Source organism: Hippopotamus amphibius, chromosome 11, assembly GCF_030028045.1.
Source record: "Hippopotamus amphibius kiboko isolate mHipAmp2 chromosome 11, mHipAmp2.hap2, whole genome shotgun sequence".
Classification (NCBI taxonomy): Eukaryota; Metazoa; Chordata; class Mammalia; order Artiodactyla; family Hippopotamidae; genus Hippopotamus; species Hippopotamus amphibius.
This window is the reverse complement of record NC_080196.1, coordinates 26,577,773-26,593,987: the sequence shown is the minus strand read 5'-3', so window position 1 is coordinate 26,593,987 and position 16,215 is coordinate 26,577,773. Positions and strand designations below refer to the sequence as shown.

At 44.1% G+C, this 16,215-nt stretch overlaps 1 protein-coding gene across 1 annotated transcript; it reads right to left on the bottom strand.

Annotated features, from left to right (window-relative positions):
• Positions 1–360: 360 nt before the first annotated feature.
• LOC130831233 (glutathione S-transferase A4) lies at positions 361–15,935 on the bottom strand. The gene is made up of 7 exons (XM_057699119.1): positions 15,839–15,935; positions 14,800–14,904; positions 8,144–8,195; positions 6,566–6,698; positions 5,485–5,626; positions 3,750–3,881; positions 361–959 (listed from the first exon to the last, which is right to left on the bottom strand). The coding sequence occupies exons 2-7, from the start codon at positions 14,887–14,889 to the stop codon at positions 837–839; spliced, it is 672 nt and encodes a 223-aa protein (XP_057555102.1). The 5' UTR covers positions 14,890–14,904; positions 15,839–15,935; the 3' UTR covers positions 361–836.
• Between the last annotated feature and the right edge of the window lie 280 nt (positions 15,936–16,215).

The window sequence follows — 16,215 nt, the reverse complement described above, 5'->3', positions numbered from 1 at the left end:
CAGGTGCTCAATTAATATTTGAGATGTAAGTCAACGCGTGTTTGCAGGAGTATTAATAAGCCATACTTTTAGTTCTGAAATGCAAAAAATTAGAAGCCTCCAAATAACCATTAGGGTAGTAAAAGCACACAAGTTATATATATTTATATTTTCTTATGCTGGTATCAAATATAACTGGAAGGATTATACAAATGGTAAGGATGCTTGCCAGTAGGAGGCGGAACCGAAAAGAACTAGGGGCACAGGGGTGAAAAGAACACTTCCAACTGGACAGCCTTTTATACTTTTTTGATTTTTGAACCATGTGAATGTATTATACATTCCAAACAACTTAACTTAAAAATTCCAGCAGCAGGGCAATGATTTGTAAATCCTTTATTTTGGTGACTATCAATGACATTGGTTACTACCATGGATCTATTACAGCTCAGAGGAGAGTTCAGTCACTATCTAGTGAATTCCATTGTTATTAGACACTAAAAACAGGAGGAGACTGAAGGGGGTTGAGAATAGGAAAAGGCGAGGAGAAAGGAAGCTCAGGGGACAACACAGGGTCCTACCCAACATCGTTACCAGGAAGTGAGTAGACAGAGCAGATCTAACTTAAATGCGGGCCTCTCCAAAAAGGTTTTCAGAAGGGTCCTGAACAATCACTCACTGGACAGAAAAGATCGATGTTTCTAGAAGACATCTCCTTGACATGAAAGACCAACTTAGGGACAATACAGACAGCACCACAACAGAGCTGGATCACGGCAGCCTGGCTTCAATTAAGACACAACTGTGGACACGGCGATTTCTGGGGGACAGCGCTCACACGCAGCTGCACTGCTGTCCTACGGCATGAAGATGTTGTACACGGTTCTCACGTAGATGTCATCAGGAGGCGGCTTCTTCTTGCTGCCAGGTTCAAGGAATTTCTTAATTGTAGGGATATTACTTATTTTCACTGTGAACTCCTGGGAAAAGGGAAAACACCAAAGTTCAAGGCTAAAAGCAAAAGTATTCATTTCTACGAAAATAGGGCAGTGCAAAAAGGCCCATCGTTCGTCAGTTGCAAACTATTCCGTATAGAATGGATACACAACAAGGTCCTATCTTACAGCACAGGGAACTATATTCGATTCCTGGGATAAAACATAATGGAAAAGAATATGAAAAAGAATGTATATATAACTGAGTCACTTTGCTGTACAGCAGAAATTAACACAACATTGTAAATAAAATATAGTTCAATAAAAAATAAAATAAACACAAAAAAGAACCCCAAATGGCCCTTTGAAATGTGTTCAATAAATAGTTGCTACAGGGATCCAAATAGAACTGTCATCCAGCACTTGTTGAGGGGCTGATCTCTTGTATGAACGTTTACAGTGTCTGCCAACAGTGGCTGGAATCTAGACCAGGCTCCAAGCAAATCTCATGGTTCACACCAAGACGTGAACTCTTTTCAGAGACAGGAAAATAGAAAAGATACTTAGGATAGGATTATATTTGCTCAAAGAGAAGAAAGGAAGGACAAAAAAGACATAGGAAGTACCTCAAATGTATTGATCTTGGAAAAAATAGCTGAGTTATTTAAATAAAAGTGTTTTACAAATTCATCAGATGCTAGAAGTTACATTTTGAGATTCAGTTTCCTTGGGCATTTTTGCTCCTATTAACAAATGAATCCTCTTTCTAGCTATGTGTGAAAGATGGCCAGTTGCACTGTTTGTAGCCTAGGGCTCAGATACTAGATACAAGATATTCATGAAAACTGCAATGGAAGAAAAAAAATCTTATTTTTCATTCACAGAGTCAAATCTTCCCAATTTTCAGCAACTGAGAAAAAAAATCCACTTGATCTGGTGAAAATTCTGAACTATATGAAGAACTGTATATCATATGCAATTATTCTAATAAAATCTTTCAAACTTAAGAAGTCATTTATTTAAAAAGCTACTATTTATTCAATCTCTATTTTGTACAAAGCACAGCCTTAAGTATGCACACAAACATACATATGCAGTCATACATGTGTCACTAATATTAACAAAGACTCTAATAATTATGTTAATTAATTCTATGTAAATATGACAATCTTTTTATTACTTATTTGAACTATTTGTATTATTGTATTTTTATGCTTTGTGTTATAACCAATATTTAGAAGCTTATTCCATAAGATTGATCATTTCAAGATTTACTTGGGGCTCACACTTGTTATGTATAATAAAACTTTTGTGACTTTTGACTCTTTTTTTCCCCTTTAATCAAAGCAGGAGTGACCCTTTAATTCAATCAGATCTGGTGTTAGATTCTGGAGTCCTTTAATATTGATGCGTGACCTGATAGGATGTGAAATTTGTATTTACACAGATGTACCTGAGGTTTAAAAACAAATTGTTAGCATCTTGGATGGAAAATACCAACAGGTCCTTGCTATTTCAGGCATCTATTGGTATTAAAGTCAGACTTTAAAATGTTCATCTCTGTGTCTGCAAGAAGAAAGGAACAGAGAGCTAAACTATAAAATGGCTATTTGCCTTGTTGAAGATTTCTATTCTCATCTTCTGGGTGTATGTATTTAACCGGTGGTTGAAGTCCTCATTTGTATGTCAAAATGATGTTCACTACACTTGGAAAAAAACATTTTTTTAAGCATATGTGTTACTCTTTGAAGATTTAGTGTGTGTCTCTCCTGGCTTTTGATAACTTGGTCAAAGACGTGTCCATTTCATCCATATAGGGGATTGGCAACCTTTTTCTATAAAGGATCAGTTAGTAAATATTTTAGACTTTGCAGCCCATATGGTCTGTATCGGAACAACTTAACGCCACCGTGGTAGCGGAAAAGCAGCCCTAGACAATGCATAAATGAACGGGTGTGGCTTTGTGCCAATGAAACATTTATGGACACACATTTGAACTTCATATAATTTCTTGTGTCATGAAGTATCACTATTCTTTTGATATTTTGTCAACCATTTAAAAATGTAAAAACCATTCTTAGCTCAAGAGTGATACAAAAACAAGTGGCAGGCCTGATTTGGCCCAAGGGGCTAACCCACCAGTACAGAGGAAAGCCCACTGCGTTTGGAGATAAAAGGCGAAGATTCTGCACAACGTTGAGACACCCACTAACCAGGCCATCTGGCTGCTGACTTCTTTACCCTGCGTCTCTATTTCTTCATGGGTATGTTGACGGAATTGGACGAGACTCATTTTTTAAAGTCCTTTTCTGCTTCTAATTTCTATGATCAATCCTGCAAGAATAAACCGAGTCACACACACAAGTCTGTCCTTGGAATTTGGGGAAGAAGAATGGTGAGAATTCTCTGGCGTGATGTTTAGGGTGCCTCTTATCAGCTCTCAGAACTCAGGCACTGCCGTTTCCAATTTGAGATCATGTTATTTTTGAGAATGGGAGCCACACTCTGGTGACCAGGCTGGTTTTGATGGTGACTCTCAGACCCTCCCGTCAGCACGTACAGCACAAGCAGATGAGGCGCGCCTGGTCCCTACTGGCAAATGTGTAGGGAATTTGTTACAGCAAAACCTAGAGACAACTTCTTTCACATGTGAATGATCTTTCAGCTCTAACAGTCTGGGAATCAGAAAACCAATTTCAAGTCTGCGTCTTCATTTCATTTTTCTAACTAGAACCTAAAAAATGACACACACACACACCCCGCCAACCAATCAACAGACACTGAAGGAAGGCCTAAGAGTTCTGGACCAATCTTCTCCAACGCTGTTTTACTTACCTGGAGGTGAGGAAAGGCAGACAGGATATTAGGAATTTTCTCTTCCAGAGCCAAAATGGTCTGGAGTAGAATTATGTCTGCAAGGCTCAGCTGATTACCAACAAGAAATCTTTGTCCGTGACCCCGCAAAACCTGCAGGATATAAACATTTTACATTGGTTATAATACTCAAGATGGAGAAATGATGAAGCTAGGGAATCAGTGCAGTATCTGAGAAGGGCTGAAACTGCGACCTTGTCCTTTTATCCTTTTACAAATAACATCAACTAATAGGAAGTTCCCTATCTGAGAGAGAGTAAGCAAAAAAGGTATAGAAATGAAAGAACCCTTAAGTATTTGCTTTACATCAGAACAAGACCCTAAAAAGGGGAAGAAAATATTAATTCTGGATTTAGCATCCAGGGCTTTAAAAGGATACATCTATTCCATAAATGTATCTACAGAAAAGAATGAGCCCCGATGCATTCAGGAGGCGGGAGGAGGTGATGTAAGACATACGTATCGGTCCTGTCCAGGGAGGCTACTCTCATTTGCCAGTTCTGTGTTTCTATGACTGTCAGGACTCAGAGTCATGAACTAGACATGACCGAAAAAAGCAGGCTTCCTTTCACATCTTCTAAGACAGGGAAAATTAAAAGAATGAGAGATCCTCTGACTCCCACCTTGAGAGTAACATGTATGTGCAGAGGTTCCTAGGAAGAGATGGCGATTGGGAAGAGGCAAGGAACAGGGGTAGAACAGGGGAGATGCCCACGAGTGTGAGAGAGAAAGTGTGTGTGTGTGACAGGGACTCTAATATGGCTCTGAATCAAATGGAGCCCCTGGAGCCGGACTCAGAGAGGATGAAGAGTGCGCACTTGCAGTCAGACGCCAGAGCTCCAGTCCTGGCTCCCGCCTGAGATATGTGGCCCAGTCTCTCTGTGATTGTATTTCACTGTGTGGAAAAAGAAGGTAACGATTTTTAGCTCATATGTGCGGCGGAGCCCTGAGCTAGTCTGGGCCACGGGGACATAGGAACCAGCAGTGGCCCTTCTCCAAGGCACCTGTTCCTCCCTGGTCACAGCACATGTCATCACAGTTTACATTCACAAAGTGCCTGGGGGCAAGAGCCCACGAAACCAAGGACAGAAACACTCAGAAAATCTGCTTCCTCCTTCTTACATCTACTACCATGTCAACGGCCAGAGGAAGTCTGCCAATTCCAGATTTTTACATTCTCAATTTTTTTTGTTTTTTAATTGAAGCATTTAAAACAATCCCTCTCGGTTGAAGAAAGGAGAGGAGGAGTCTGAAGCTCAGAAAAACAGACAGTAATGAGACAAGCAAGATAACAACAGAGAAAAAAAAGAGCACAGGGAAGAGAACTAAAACAGCAATGGTTCTTCTCTTTGTATCAAACTATCAAGTGGGACCCCTGACACACACATGCCTGCAGAACGGAAGAATGAATGAAGTAGGTGGCTTCTGCTCCCCTGTATCCTGCACAGGGTGGCACCTGGCACATGTAAGCAATGACACTGCACACAGGCGTGAGCCCGTATTTTCCCCAGAAAACATGGAAGACTCTGGAAGAGTCTGGGAGGCTCCTGGACACCCTGGCTTGGTGCTGATGGCAACTGTCAGCCCTAAGGAGTCCAGGAGGTTGGTCTAGCAGGGCTCAGCTTCACTCTGCCTGAGCAGAAAGGGGCGTTTGTGGTCTGGTGATCCCGTGTTCACAGGCTTCACTGTCACCTACCTTTTCAAAGACAGGAAAGTATCTAATTATAGCCTTGTGGGCCATGTTAACCACTTCCTTTTGCTGGTCATCTGGTTTGAGGAAAGGATGCATGATAATCAGTTCCAAAAGGTCCAGGGTCCCCTCCACATACATGTCGATCCTTTAAAGCACAAGAAAGCATTTTCTCAGTCGCCCCTCTCTTTGAACTCATTGGCCTCTACAGCTAGGCATGAAAGTGTTTTTCTCTTAAGGCTCTGGCAACTTAAGTACCAAGAAGCATTCATCTCTACCTGTCCCTTAAAAGCAAAGATGCAAAGTCAATTCTAGCTGTAACTCAGAAAACTCCTTCAGAAAAACCTGTCACAAATCTCAAAGCACAAGAATCATGAATGTCTCTCTCCTGGCTCCTACCCCCCCATCCTCACTCTAGCACCCATGGTCGGTGCACACAGAACTTCATATTTGTAAAAACAGTGCTTGCTGTGTACCAGGCATGGTGCTACACACTCTATATCCAATATTTCATTGAATCCTATGGCATCATGAGGAATATGTTATTATTATCCCCATCACACTGGAAACTCATCAGGACACTGAAGTGTAACACTTTGACCTGGGTCACGATCCAGGAGGTACAAGGACCAGGCTCTGAGTTCAAATTATAATCCAGTGCACAGGATCCTGGGCTTTGATGTCACAGCAGCTGCCTATTCCTAACACACAGGATAGCATCAGGAACAGGATTTTTTACCTTTCTCACAGATGTATTATTAGGAATATTTCATTAGAATGCTCAAATGTAATATTCCTAATAATACATTTGTGAGAAAAGTAAAAAACAATATCAAAGCATTTAAAGATGCTGAAACTGCACCACACCCCAGACACAGGCTCTAATATCTGAATTCAATCCTTTTCTCTCGTTTTACTCAGACCCTCTGTACTGATTTTCCAACTGGTCTGACGATTTTTCTGGGGGTTTGTTCCCGGTTCACACTACGATACAGGACATGAAGTGGACGGTGTGCTGTAGAGGACGGCTATTCAGCTAAGCATCGGGGAGCGGACAAGTGAAAACACGCCAGAGGGGCCACAGTACAGGGTTCTCTCCTTGAGGTCTTTGCCGAAGAGATGGTGCTTGTCCGCTATATAGTGGAGGATGCTCCGGGTCTGCACCAGCTTCATCCCGTCAATTTCAACCATTGGTACTTGTTGGAACAGCAGGTGGTTACCTGGGAATGGAAGCCCAGAGTTAGAAGTGATCTCTTCCCTGGCCCCAATCCCTCAAAGAATGCTCTGCGGAATGTAAAGGGACAGTGGGGCAACAGCCTTAGGAAACAGTGTAAAGCTCCCCCAACTCCATTTGAGGGTGCAGATTTAGCCAGAAAGCAAGCCTGAAAAGTAGCATTGATCCAAACCTTCCTTTTTAATTGTCACCCCAGGAAAAATACCGAGCCTTAGCGATAAAGGGTGGGGGAAATGTAGTGAAGATACTTCTTTAGAGCTGCGCTGGCCAATACAGCAGCCAGTAGCGGCATGTCTATAGTTACACCTAAATTTAGGTTAATCTTTTTTTTTTTTTTTAAATGTCTGTGATGCACAGCTTACAGGATCTTAGTTTCCTGACCAGGGATTGAACCCAGGCCCACAACAGTGAAAGCCTAGAATCCTAACCACTAGGCCACCAGGGAACTCTAAATTAATCAAACTTGTGAAAAATTTAAAACTCATTTTGTTAGTCGCCCTGGACATGTTACAAGTGCTCAAGAGCCACATGTGGCTGGTGGCTCCTGCACTGGCCACTGAAGAACAGAGCATTCCCATCACTCTAGAATGTTCTATGACTGCACTGTTTTGACAATCTGATAATGAAACCTAAGTCAGCAGCTGATACTCACACACAGGCGTCCACGGCCACGGCCCACCCACCATCAAGTACGCGGTCACTGGTCAAAAGATAACCCATTACTTTCTTCAAGAAGCCTGTCTCAAACACTTTCCCCACACCAAACACCGGGGAGAGTCGCAAATACAGCACACAGCCCAGCCCTGGGGGGCTCAAGGCTTGGGGGCACGTGCAGGTCGAGGGGAGATGTGTGCTTAGCACAGTGACGCCAGGCAGTGTCCCTCATGACGGGGGCATCACAGCCCTGCAGATCTGGTCCCTCCCCAGGGAGCCTCAGGACCCTGCTGATGGCTGGGAGGGAGGCAGCTTACAGGGGTCTGGGTGTGGAGGGAGGGCATGACTAGGAATTAAAAGGGGGCCTTTCACGGATGTCACGTCTGTTTGGTACTTACTTCAGAAAGCAGCCCAGTGTAATTTAATCTGCACACTCCAAGTAGGTGCAGATGCCTCAGCTAATTTGGAGGAGGTGGAAGATAAGGAGGGAAGGGATGAGGGAGAGGAAGAAAGGAGGGAGAGGTAGAGGAGCGAGAGATGCAGAAGGGCTCCCCCCTGGCATGGAGGGAGGAACTACTTCCTTCCTTCCGCCAGCTTTTATACAACTACTGAATAGGAAGCGACTTCTTGGCCATGTCAGCTGCTGTTCCCTCCGGCTGGTCTGGGTTTAGGACACGACTGAGGATGTTTAGTGCGAGCAGCATCTTTGCCCTTCATGTAAATATGGGTTCTGAAAAACCATCAGCATTAGTGACAGTAACACATTTGTATACTCACCATCCTGTAACTTCTGCAACTGTTCTTTTGTTTCCAAGAATTCTTCATCAAACTAAATTCAAAGAGACACCCCCCCGCAAAAAAAAGAAGGGAAATGTCATTACAGGCTCAGGACCAAAAATACCAAGTGTAATCTCCTCAAAAGCGGAGAGAAAGAACATACTCAGTCCCCACATCTTGATTTGAAATATCCCTGGGCTGCCAGGAAGAAAGGTTGACTCTGTCATGTTTGAAAGTGAGGCCGTACTCAAAGATTAATGGATATGTCACAGGCAAAGGGGCCCAGGACCCTACCCAAGAGGGATTCCCTAGCCACATCTGGGACAATTCAAATATCAAAAAGAGTGGTATCACTTATGGATTAAAACACAACCAACAAAAAAACCCCTGTGTCCATAAATGATGATTCTAAAATAGAAGGAAGGGAGAAGGAAAGCTGTCTTTTACAGAATTAGCACTAATTAATATAGAATTACTCTTAATTAATGATAAAATTACCAGTTTTCATCCAGTAATGTAAAAACTGATTCTGAGAAGGCTCATAATGGATGCTGAAATCACTGGGTCATGGAGCACAGAATATTCACACAATCTCAAGGTGTCACCCCACAAGTTACTTATGACAAAGCAAAACCATCTCTGCAGATCTGGAGAGCCCACCATCCACCTAACCAAGCGGTCAAACTCAGCTCCCCACTGGGGGACTCCCTGAGACACTACATGCTCCCTGCCGTGACACCGTGAGGACACAGCAACACTGCAGAAACAATGCCCCAAACAACTTAACTTGGATTGAACTGCAAGGTGAAAAGGGGGCATATCCAGAATGTGGGACACGCTGTAACATAAATGGCCTGGGCTCTTTCCAACCTAGGAACTTTTGTTTTGTTTTTAAGCGCCTCTAGGACGTGCAAAGTTTGGAAACAGGTCTGAGGGACTTTTTGCCTCTGCCATTCCCACTCTGTGGTCCTCACCACTCATGTGGCTCCTGATTTCTAGACATCCATCCACTTCCCAACCAAAAGCATGAGCTCTGCTCTCGAATCCCTTTAAATAAAGGGATTATTTAAATGGATTCGACTAGAGCCAGGTAGCCCTCCTCTGATAATTCTTTATGTCGTTTGGCCGCCAAGTCACATAAGCGAGTCTTCATTTCTGTGGCAGACATTCATGCAAGAGAGTTAGTTCCTCCTTCACACATTCCTTTTCTGTTAAGTGAAGGGTAGGGAAGAAAAGAACAAAATGCACGTTCTGTTCTAGATGAAGAGAGCCTAGGGACATAACCGCCAAATGTCTGAATCTTGATTAGATCCTGGGTGGGGGGAGGGGCAGTTATAACTGCTAAATAGTAACAGTTATGTGGACTTTTGGGGGACAAGTGGGAACTTCTGATATAAATTATATATTAGGTGCTGTAAAGTTCGTGTTAATTTTCTTAGTTGTGACAATGATATTGCAATTTTTAGAACAATGATTTATTCTCTCTTAACAGGGAGATATATGCTGATGTCTGCAACTTACTTTCAAATGGTTAAGAATAAATAAAGAAGAGAGAGAAGAGGCAAGGAAGCAAACATGGCCAAATGTTAACAACTGGTGAATTTAGTTAAAAGGTGTCCATTGTACTACTACAACTTCTCTGTAGGTTTTAAAGTTTCAAACTAAAAGGTTGGGGGAAAAAGAAACACTGAACAGTTCCTTTTCTTGTGACAGACAGAACTCCCTCTCGTGCACAGAAGCCCTTCACATGCCCACCGAGTCCCCGAATGGTTCCCAGCCCGAGTGTGTGCCTGCACAGCCCCCACGGCATCCCAGAAGGGGCAGAGCTGACAGCACAGACATGGCCATTCTCTCCTCTGCCTCCACTAGCCTAGCTGGGGGGCACCAGGATGACGGGGTATAGGCAGGGCTTCTACTACTTTCAGGGTCCTCCTGTGTGAAGAGGGGCCCCTGTGCCCCTAGAAGCACTCCATCTGGGGCCCAGGAAGCAGTCGCTTCAGGGCAAGAATGTTCTGGGCATTTGTCCAAATGCCCAGCTGGTCAGGTGTGATGCCAGTGGTGTTCCCTCTGCACCACTGCTCTCAAACTTTTATGACCATGATCATTTATAAAGCACAGGGGAAAGCATATGTGTGCATGTGTGTGTGTGTGTGTGTGTGTGTGTTGTGTGTGTGTGTGTGTGAGAGAGAGAGAGAGAGACAGAGACCCTAGGCTCATCCCTCAGAGATTCACATCCAGTAGTTGCGAGAGATCAGAAATGTACCTTTTAAAAAAACAAGTCTTTCCAAGCAACATGGATGCACCTAGAAATGAACATACTAAGTGAAGCAAGACAGAGAAAGATAAATTCACTTACATGTGTAATCTAAAAAAAAATATTAAAATGACACAAATGAACTTATTTACAAAACAGAAACAGACTCATAGAAAACAAACTTATGGTACCCAGGGGGGAAAGAGGGAGGATAAAGGAGGAGTCTGGGATTAGCAGATACACACTACGATATATAACATGGATAAACAACAAGGACCTACAGTACAGCACAGGGAACTACAGTCAATATCTTGTTATAACTTATAATGGAAAAGAATCTGAAAAATATATATAACTGAATCACTTTTCTGTACACCTGAAATATTGTAAATCAACTATACTTCAATTGAAAGAAAATTTTTAAATTACTTCCAAATGCTTCTGATGCTGGTTTTTGACTTCTGGGAACACGTAGCAAAATGCATGCTCTCTCTCACTAGAGAAGTTCTCATGTGTCAAACTTTATAAAACTATTGGTCTGTAAGAAGAAATAGCACCAGAATGTGAGATGAGAGTGGGGAGAGGGAGGAAGGGAAAAAGGCACCAGGCAGAGCTTGGAGGAGCTGGTGACTGTCTGGGTGCTGCTCCGGGCTGTAAGGACAGACAGCGTGCGGTTTCTATGCACACAATTAGCCATCTGAGCTCCCTGCAGGGGTGCTGCTCCTGCCAGGATCCTTGGAGAAGTGCCCGCATCCACACCACGCACTTCCTCTTCACACACCTGCTTCTTCTAAGTGAACGGCCCGGAAGTCCTGAGTGAGGCGTTTGTGGCCTTCACATCTTCCTTTTACACTGTTCACCCCGCTCTCCACAAGGAGGATCTGATGGGGTTTGAGGGAGGGGGCAGGTCTTTGAGGAAATGAAGCTCCAAGCAGCCAAGATGCAGCATCCAGCACAGAGCAAGGTCTGAGAACTCAAACCAAGCATGAGATGGAGGACGCTGACTCCCTGCATTAAGCCAGGTTGCCTCTCAGCAGGTGTGAGGTACCCAATTTCTGGGATGCCTATGCTTTACACGTCGGGGTCTACTTGACACTGTAACTCTGGGAATCACGAACTCATCCAGCAGCTGCCAGCCCAGCCCTCCTGACTGTTTCAGATCCTTATGAGCACAAATGTAGCTGAAAATGTCTTTGGGCACAGGAAAGGGAGGGACCCCCGGTACCACCTTTTGGGAGTTGTTCCTGTAAAGCACGTGGTCAGCCCTCGCGAGGGAGCCAGTCCAGCTCCCTCTACCCTGGTCAGAGGAGTGAGCTTGAGACCCACGCTGCGCTAACGGCTCTCCCCCACCTGCCTGCCTGGTGGAGGGGAGGTGGGTCACATGACCCATGATCCTTTTTGTTTATCTGACTTAGGGCTGGGTTTCTACCAGTGGAACCAAGGATCCTGACTCACGGCAGAGTAGGAGCGGCAGGATGAACCTAGGCAAGAGGGGCTTTGACAAGGGATTCTAGTACATGCACATAAAAGACACCCCATTCAAAACCAATTAAAATACTGCACACTCAGAAGCATACAGGGTTACACAGGTGACATAAACAAGCTGAACAGGTTCCAGTCAAGGCATCAAGAATTGTTTCCCTCTCCTCTTGACACAATTAGAAACTACGCCCTGAGAAAATAGGGGATTTGGGGGACTGTGCGGACTAGGAAGGTCCATCTCTAGGGGCTGTCCCAATTCAGAGTCAGCAGCTGCTGCCCTATGGAAGTGAGACCCCAGGAGCATCAGATCTTCCAACTTCTCAAGTGAGGTCAGAAATCAGAATTTGTATATAAAAATGATATCAGCTGATTTAGAAAACTGTAAAACACTGCATGGTGAGTTATAATGATAGGCAAGGAAACCAAAACCAAAACCAAACCAGCAAATAAAAACCAAAACCCTGAACCCATCAACCCTCATTTGCACCTCTGGAGGTTGCTAGGGTAACGACTCACTATTCTGAAAACTGATAAAGAGGCAGAATCAAGCATTTATCCTGCTTTTCTTATATGAACTGTACTTCAAGGTCATTAAGTACTTAACCAGTGAACAATTACTCTTTATAAGAGAATCACAGTTGATAAATTTAGATGAAATGATAGAAATAGGAAAATCACCATTCTGTAACCTCTAACAATGGTGATGATCAAGGCTGTGAAGACACTTGTTGAAAAAGTAATGGAGGACACTTCATACTGCATGCAACAGGCTGATGCCATGGGAACACACTGATCAAACTCAGCAACACTGAAAACGAGAGGGGCAAACATCAGGCACTCTGGGTGTCACATGAGAGAAATATGTTCACAGTATCACCTCTGCCGCAGTCTGGCAGGAAAAGAAAATAGAGACAGAAAGAAAAGAAGGAGCCTGGATTCCATCAGTCTTCTGGATCCAAACAGTAGTTTACAGGAAATCGAGAGAACAGAGGAACAGGTTAAAATGAGAGTAAATCTGCCAAATCCAGAACAGGGGATATTCTACAAGGCAGTTTCTTCCATAAACGGCACAAGAAACAAATGCAGACACTTAGCACCCAGATCTCGGCTGCTAATACCATTTTCTAATTAAAGGGATCAGGGTTCCTTGGAGAAGTACTAGGGCTAGGGCAAGGAAAATACAGGATGAGCCTGGAGCATCTTGGAGTGTCAGAAAGTGAGGAAATGCTGAAGAGAAAAAAAAGGTAAAAAGAGGACAGGGCTACATGGGAAGAACACAAGAGCTGACCTGAAAGAGCCCCCAGTGGTCAAAGCTGGAACAATCTGAGCAACAAAATAAAGTATCAATGGATTTTAATTCAAAGGATAAAATGAATATTCTTTTAAGTTCATGGTGATATAAATAAATGAATGGAATGAATAATAATAGAAGAGAAAAAGACAAATCTTCCTTACATAAGAATTCTAAACGCAGATACCAGGAGATGGAGCTTAATTCCCACCCTTGGCAGTGTGGGCTGAATTTAAGCGTTCTTTTCCAAAGAACGGAGGGAAAATTACTCACTTTACAATGAAGGAACCTGGCAGACACCACCTTACCTGGCAGCCAAGCTTAAGAGCACCAGTGACAACTCACGTGAACTTCCTATAACCCCTTACACGATGTAATAAGAAGGACACTTCACTCCATGGTCTTATTCCCCCCAGACCCCAAACCTGGTCTAATCATGAGAAAAACATGAGACAAACCCAAACTGTGGAAGAGTCGACAAAAAACCTGACCAATACTTTTCAAGACTATCAAGGTGGTGAAATAAAGGAAAGACTAGGAAACTGTCCCAGATGGAGGAAAGCTAAGGAAACATAATGACTAAATGCAAGGTTGGATCCTGGAACAGTAAAAAGACATCAGTGGAAAAACCAGTCAGATTTGAACGAAGTCTGTACTTTAGTTATGCACCAGTGTTAATTTCTTGGTGTTGATGTGGTTAGGTAAGATGTTTACATTAGGGGAGACAGTGACAGTTACATGGGAATACTGCACTATCTTTAAAATGTTTCTATTAATCTAAAATTATTTCCAAAAACGAAGTTTATTTATTTTTTTTAAATGCAGAGGAAGTGTGACAGATTTTTTAAATACTAAAAGAAACGTTATCAAGTGCAATGTGTAGACCTAATTTAGATCCAGACTGAAACGAGGCCTGTTAGAGACAATCCAACTATTAGGTGTTAGTAAGGAACTGCTGTTGATTTTGCTGGGAGCGATAACAGTCTTGTGTTTGTGTTGTGAAATGCTCATCTTTTAGAGAGCAAAACTGAGGCACCCACAGATGAAAGGTAAGATATTCCCAACAAAGAAAGCAGAGGGGAGGAGACAGATGAAACAAGATTAGCATAAAGCTGATGGTTGTTAAAGCTGAGCGACAGGTACATGAAACTCCTGGCAATGTTCTATCTTTGTTCATATTTGAAAGTTTCCACAAACAAGAAGCTGCAAGAACAGAAGAAAAACAAGACCCAAACCACTGTGGGCCAAAGCATACAGGAATGCTGACAAGATAGGAAGGCTGCCAGTCTGAAGCCACTGAAGTAAACAGGAAATTCACCTAGAGATTCTACATTCACAAACGTTCTGGGTGTCAACTTGCAAACTGCAGGTTCCTTTCTTTTCTCCTCATTAATAAATATTTATTGGTGGTAGATCAGAAGCCATTGATTAAAGCTGAAAGTAAAACAGAATTTCATCAACTACACTCCATTTATAAAAATAAAAATCCTTGAGAGGAAGGACTCTTCTGACTCCCTGAAGCATGTCTGTAATGCCAGCGGGAGGGGACAGGGCTCCACCATTGACGTTTCCCTCAAGTCTCAACATTGTAGGACAAATCTGTGCGGAAACAACATACAGGTAGGGTACCTCTACTCCTGCGGCAGCTAAAACCCATCGCACGGTTTCCATCCGGCCTCGTCCATTTGGATAGTGGAGCTTGGGCTTCGTAGCCATCATGGCCTTTCAGATTTTCTGAAAAACAAACGCAGCAGCTCCTCGAAAAAAGTACAGCCTCAGTTTCGCGTCCTCAGCCCAGTGCTCAGGGACTAAAGGAATATTCAGGATTTTGGCACAGGAAACTGTTTTGGGGCTTTTGTGGGGGTTAGAGGGGGAAGGGATTTTGTTTTTGTTTAAACTGTGTTTTCCCTCACTCAATAAAAACAGACCACCATTTTAAAACCTTAAAAAAAAAAAAAAAAACTTGGCTTTCATATCGTTTCGATTTATTACTCTGGATCTTTGGAAGCTGGGGCCATTTGCTGTGAAGACATCTGTGCTAGCAGCTCGAGACTTCACAGAATCAGAACATCATATACTTTGACCTTGAAAATCTGAGATTTCCCAAATTCGGCCTGTACAGGCCAGACGCCAAGGGCCGCGGAGGAGACGTACACACGATAGAACCTCTGCAAAAATTCACTTTCACACGCATCAGACTTGAGCCTCACAGCAACAGGGAGGTGGAGGGGCCGAGGACTACCATTGTCTGCAAGACGTGCTTCGGCGGGCAGGCTCGCGGTGGCGGCCCCGGGTCCATCACGCCCCCGCCCTGCCGGGACACAAGCCCCCGCCTCGGGTGCGCCCAGGCCACCGCTGCCGAGACAGCCTCCCCGCGCTCCGCGTTGCGGCTCAGCCCGCGCGGCCCGCTCCAGGGACCATCCGAGCCTGCCTCCCACCCAGGAGGGTTAAATAAAGATACGCACACCGAGCCAAGCAAGACCCCCATCCCAGCCTAGGGGCCCCCGTCTGCCCCAATGGGGGCGGGGGGGTAAAGGACCGGGGGAGGAAGACAGGAGTAGGATGAATTCGGGGGTGGTTACAGGATGGAGAGAGAGTGAGAGGCTCGGAGCCGGGAGACACAAGAAGAGGGGAAAGGGCAGGTGGGGGCGGCAGGAGGGAGACAGACCTGGGTCCGCTCGCAGTGACCAGAACCGCACCGAGCGCCCCGCGAGCGGTCTGCAGCCAGGGGACCCGTGGGCGGCCCGAGGTGCTATCGGTGGGCGAGGCTCCGGAGGGTTTCACCAATAGAGACGGCAATATTTAGCATGCCCCACCCATCTGCAAGGCATGCTGGATAATACGAAAGCAACCCCAAATTAAGCCCGTTGTAACACCAATTTTAGCAATTTCAGGGATTAAGTGACCTTTCAAGTGTTAGTTAGAACTTTAGTCTAAGATGCCTTTTAGGGAACCGGCATGAAAAACAAGTCGGCCTAAGCAAAAAGAAAGAAATCTCTTCAGCTTTATATACCGCGTGCACCCCCAATAAGCCTCGGATGTGAG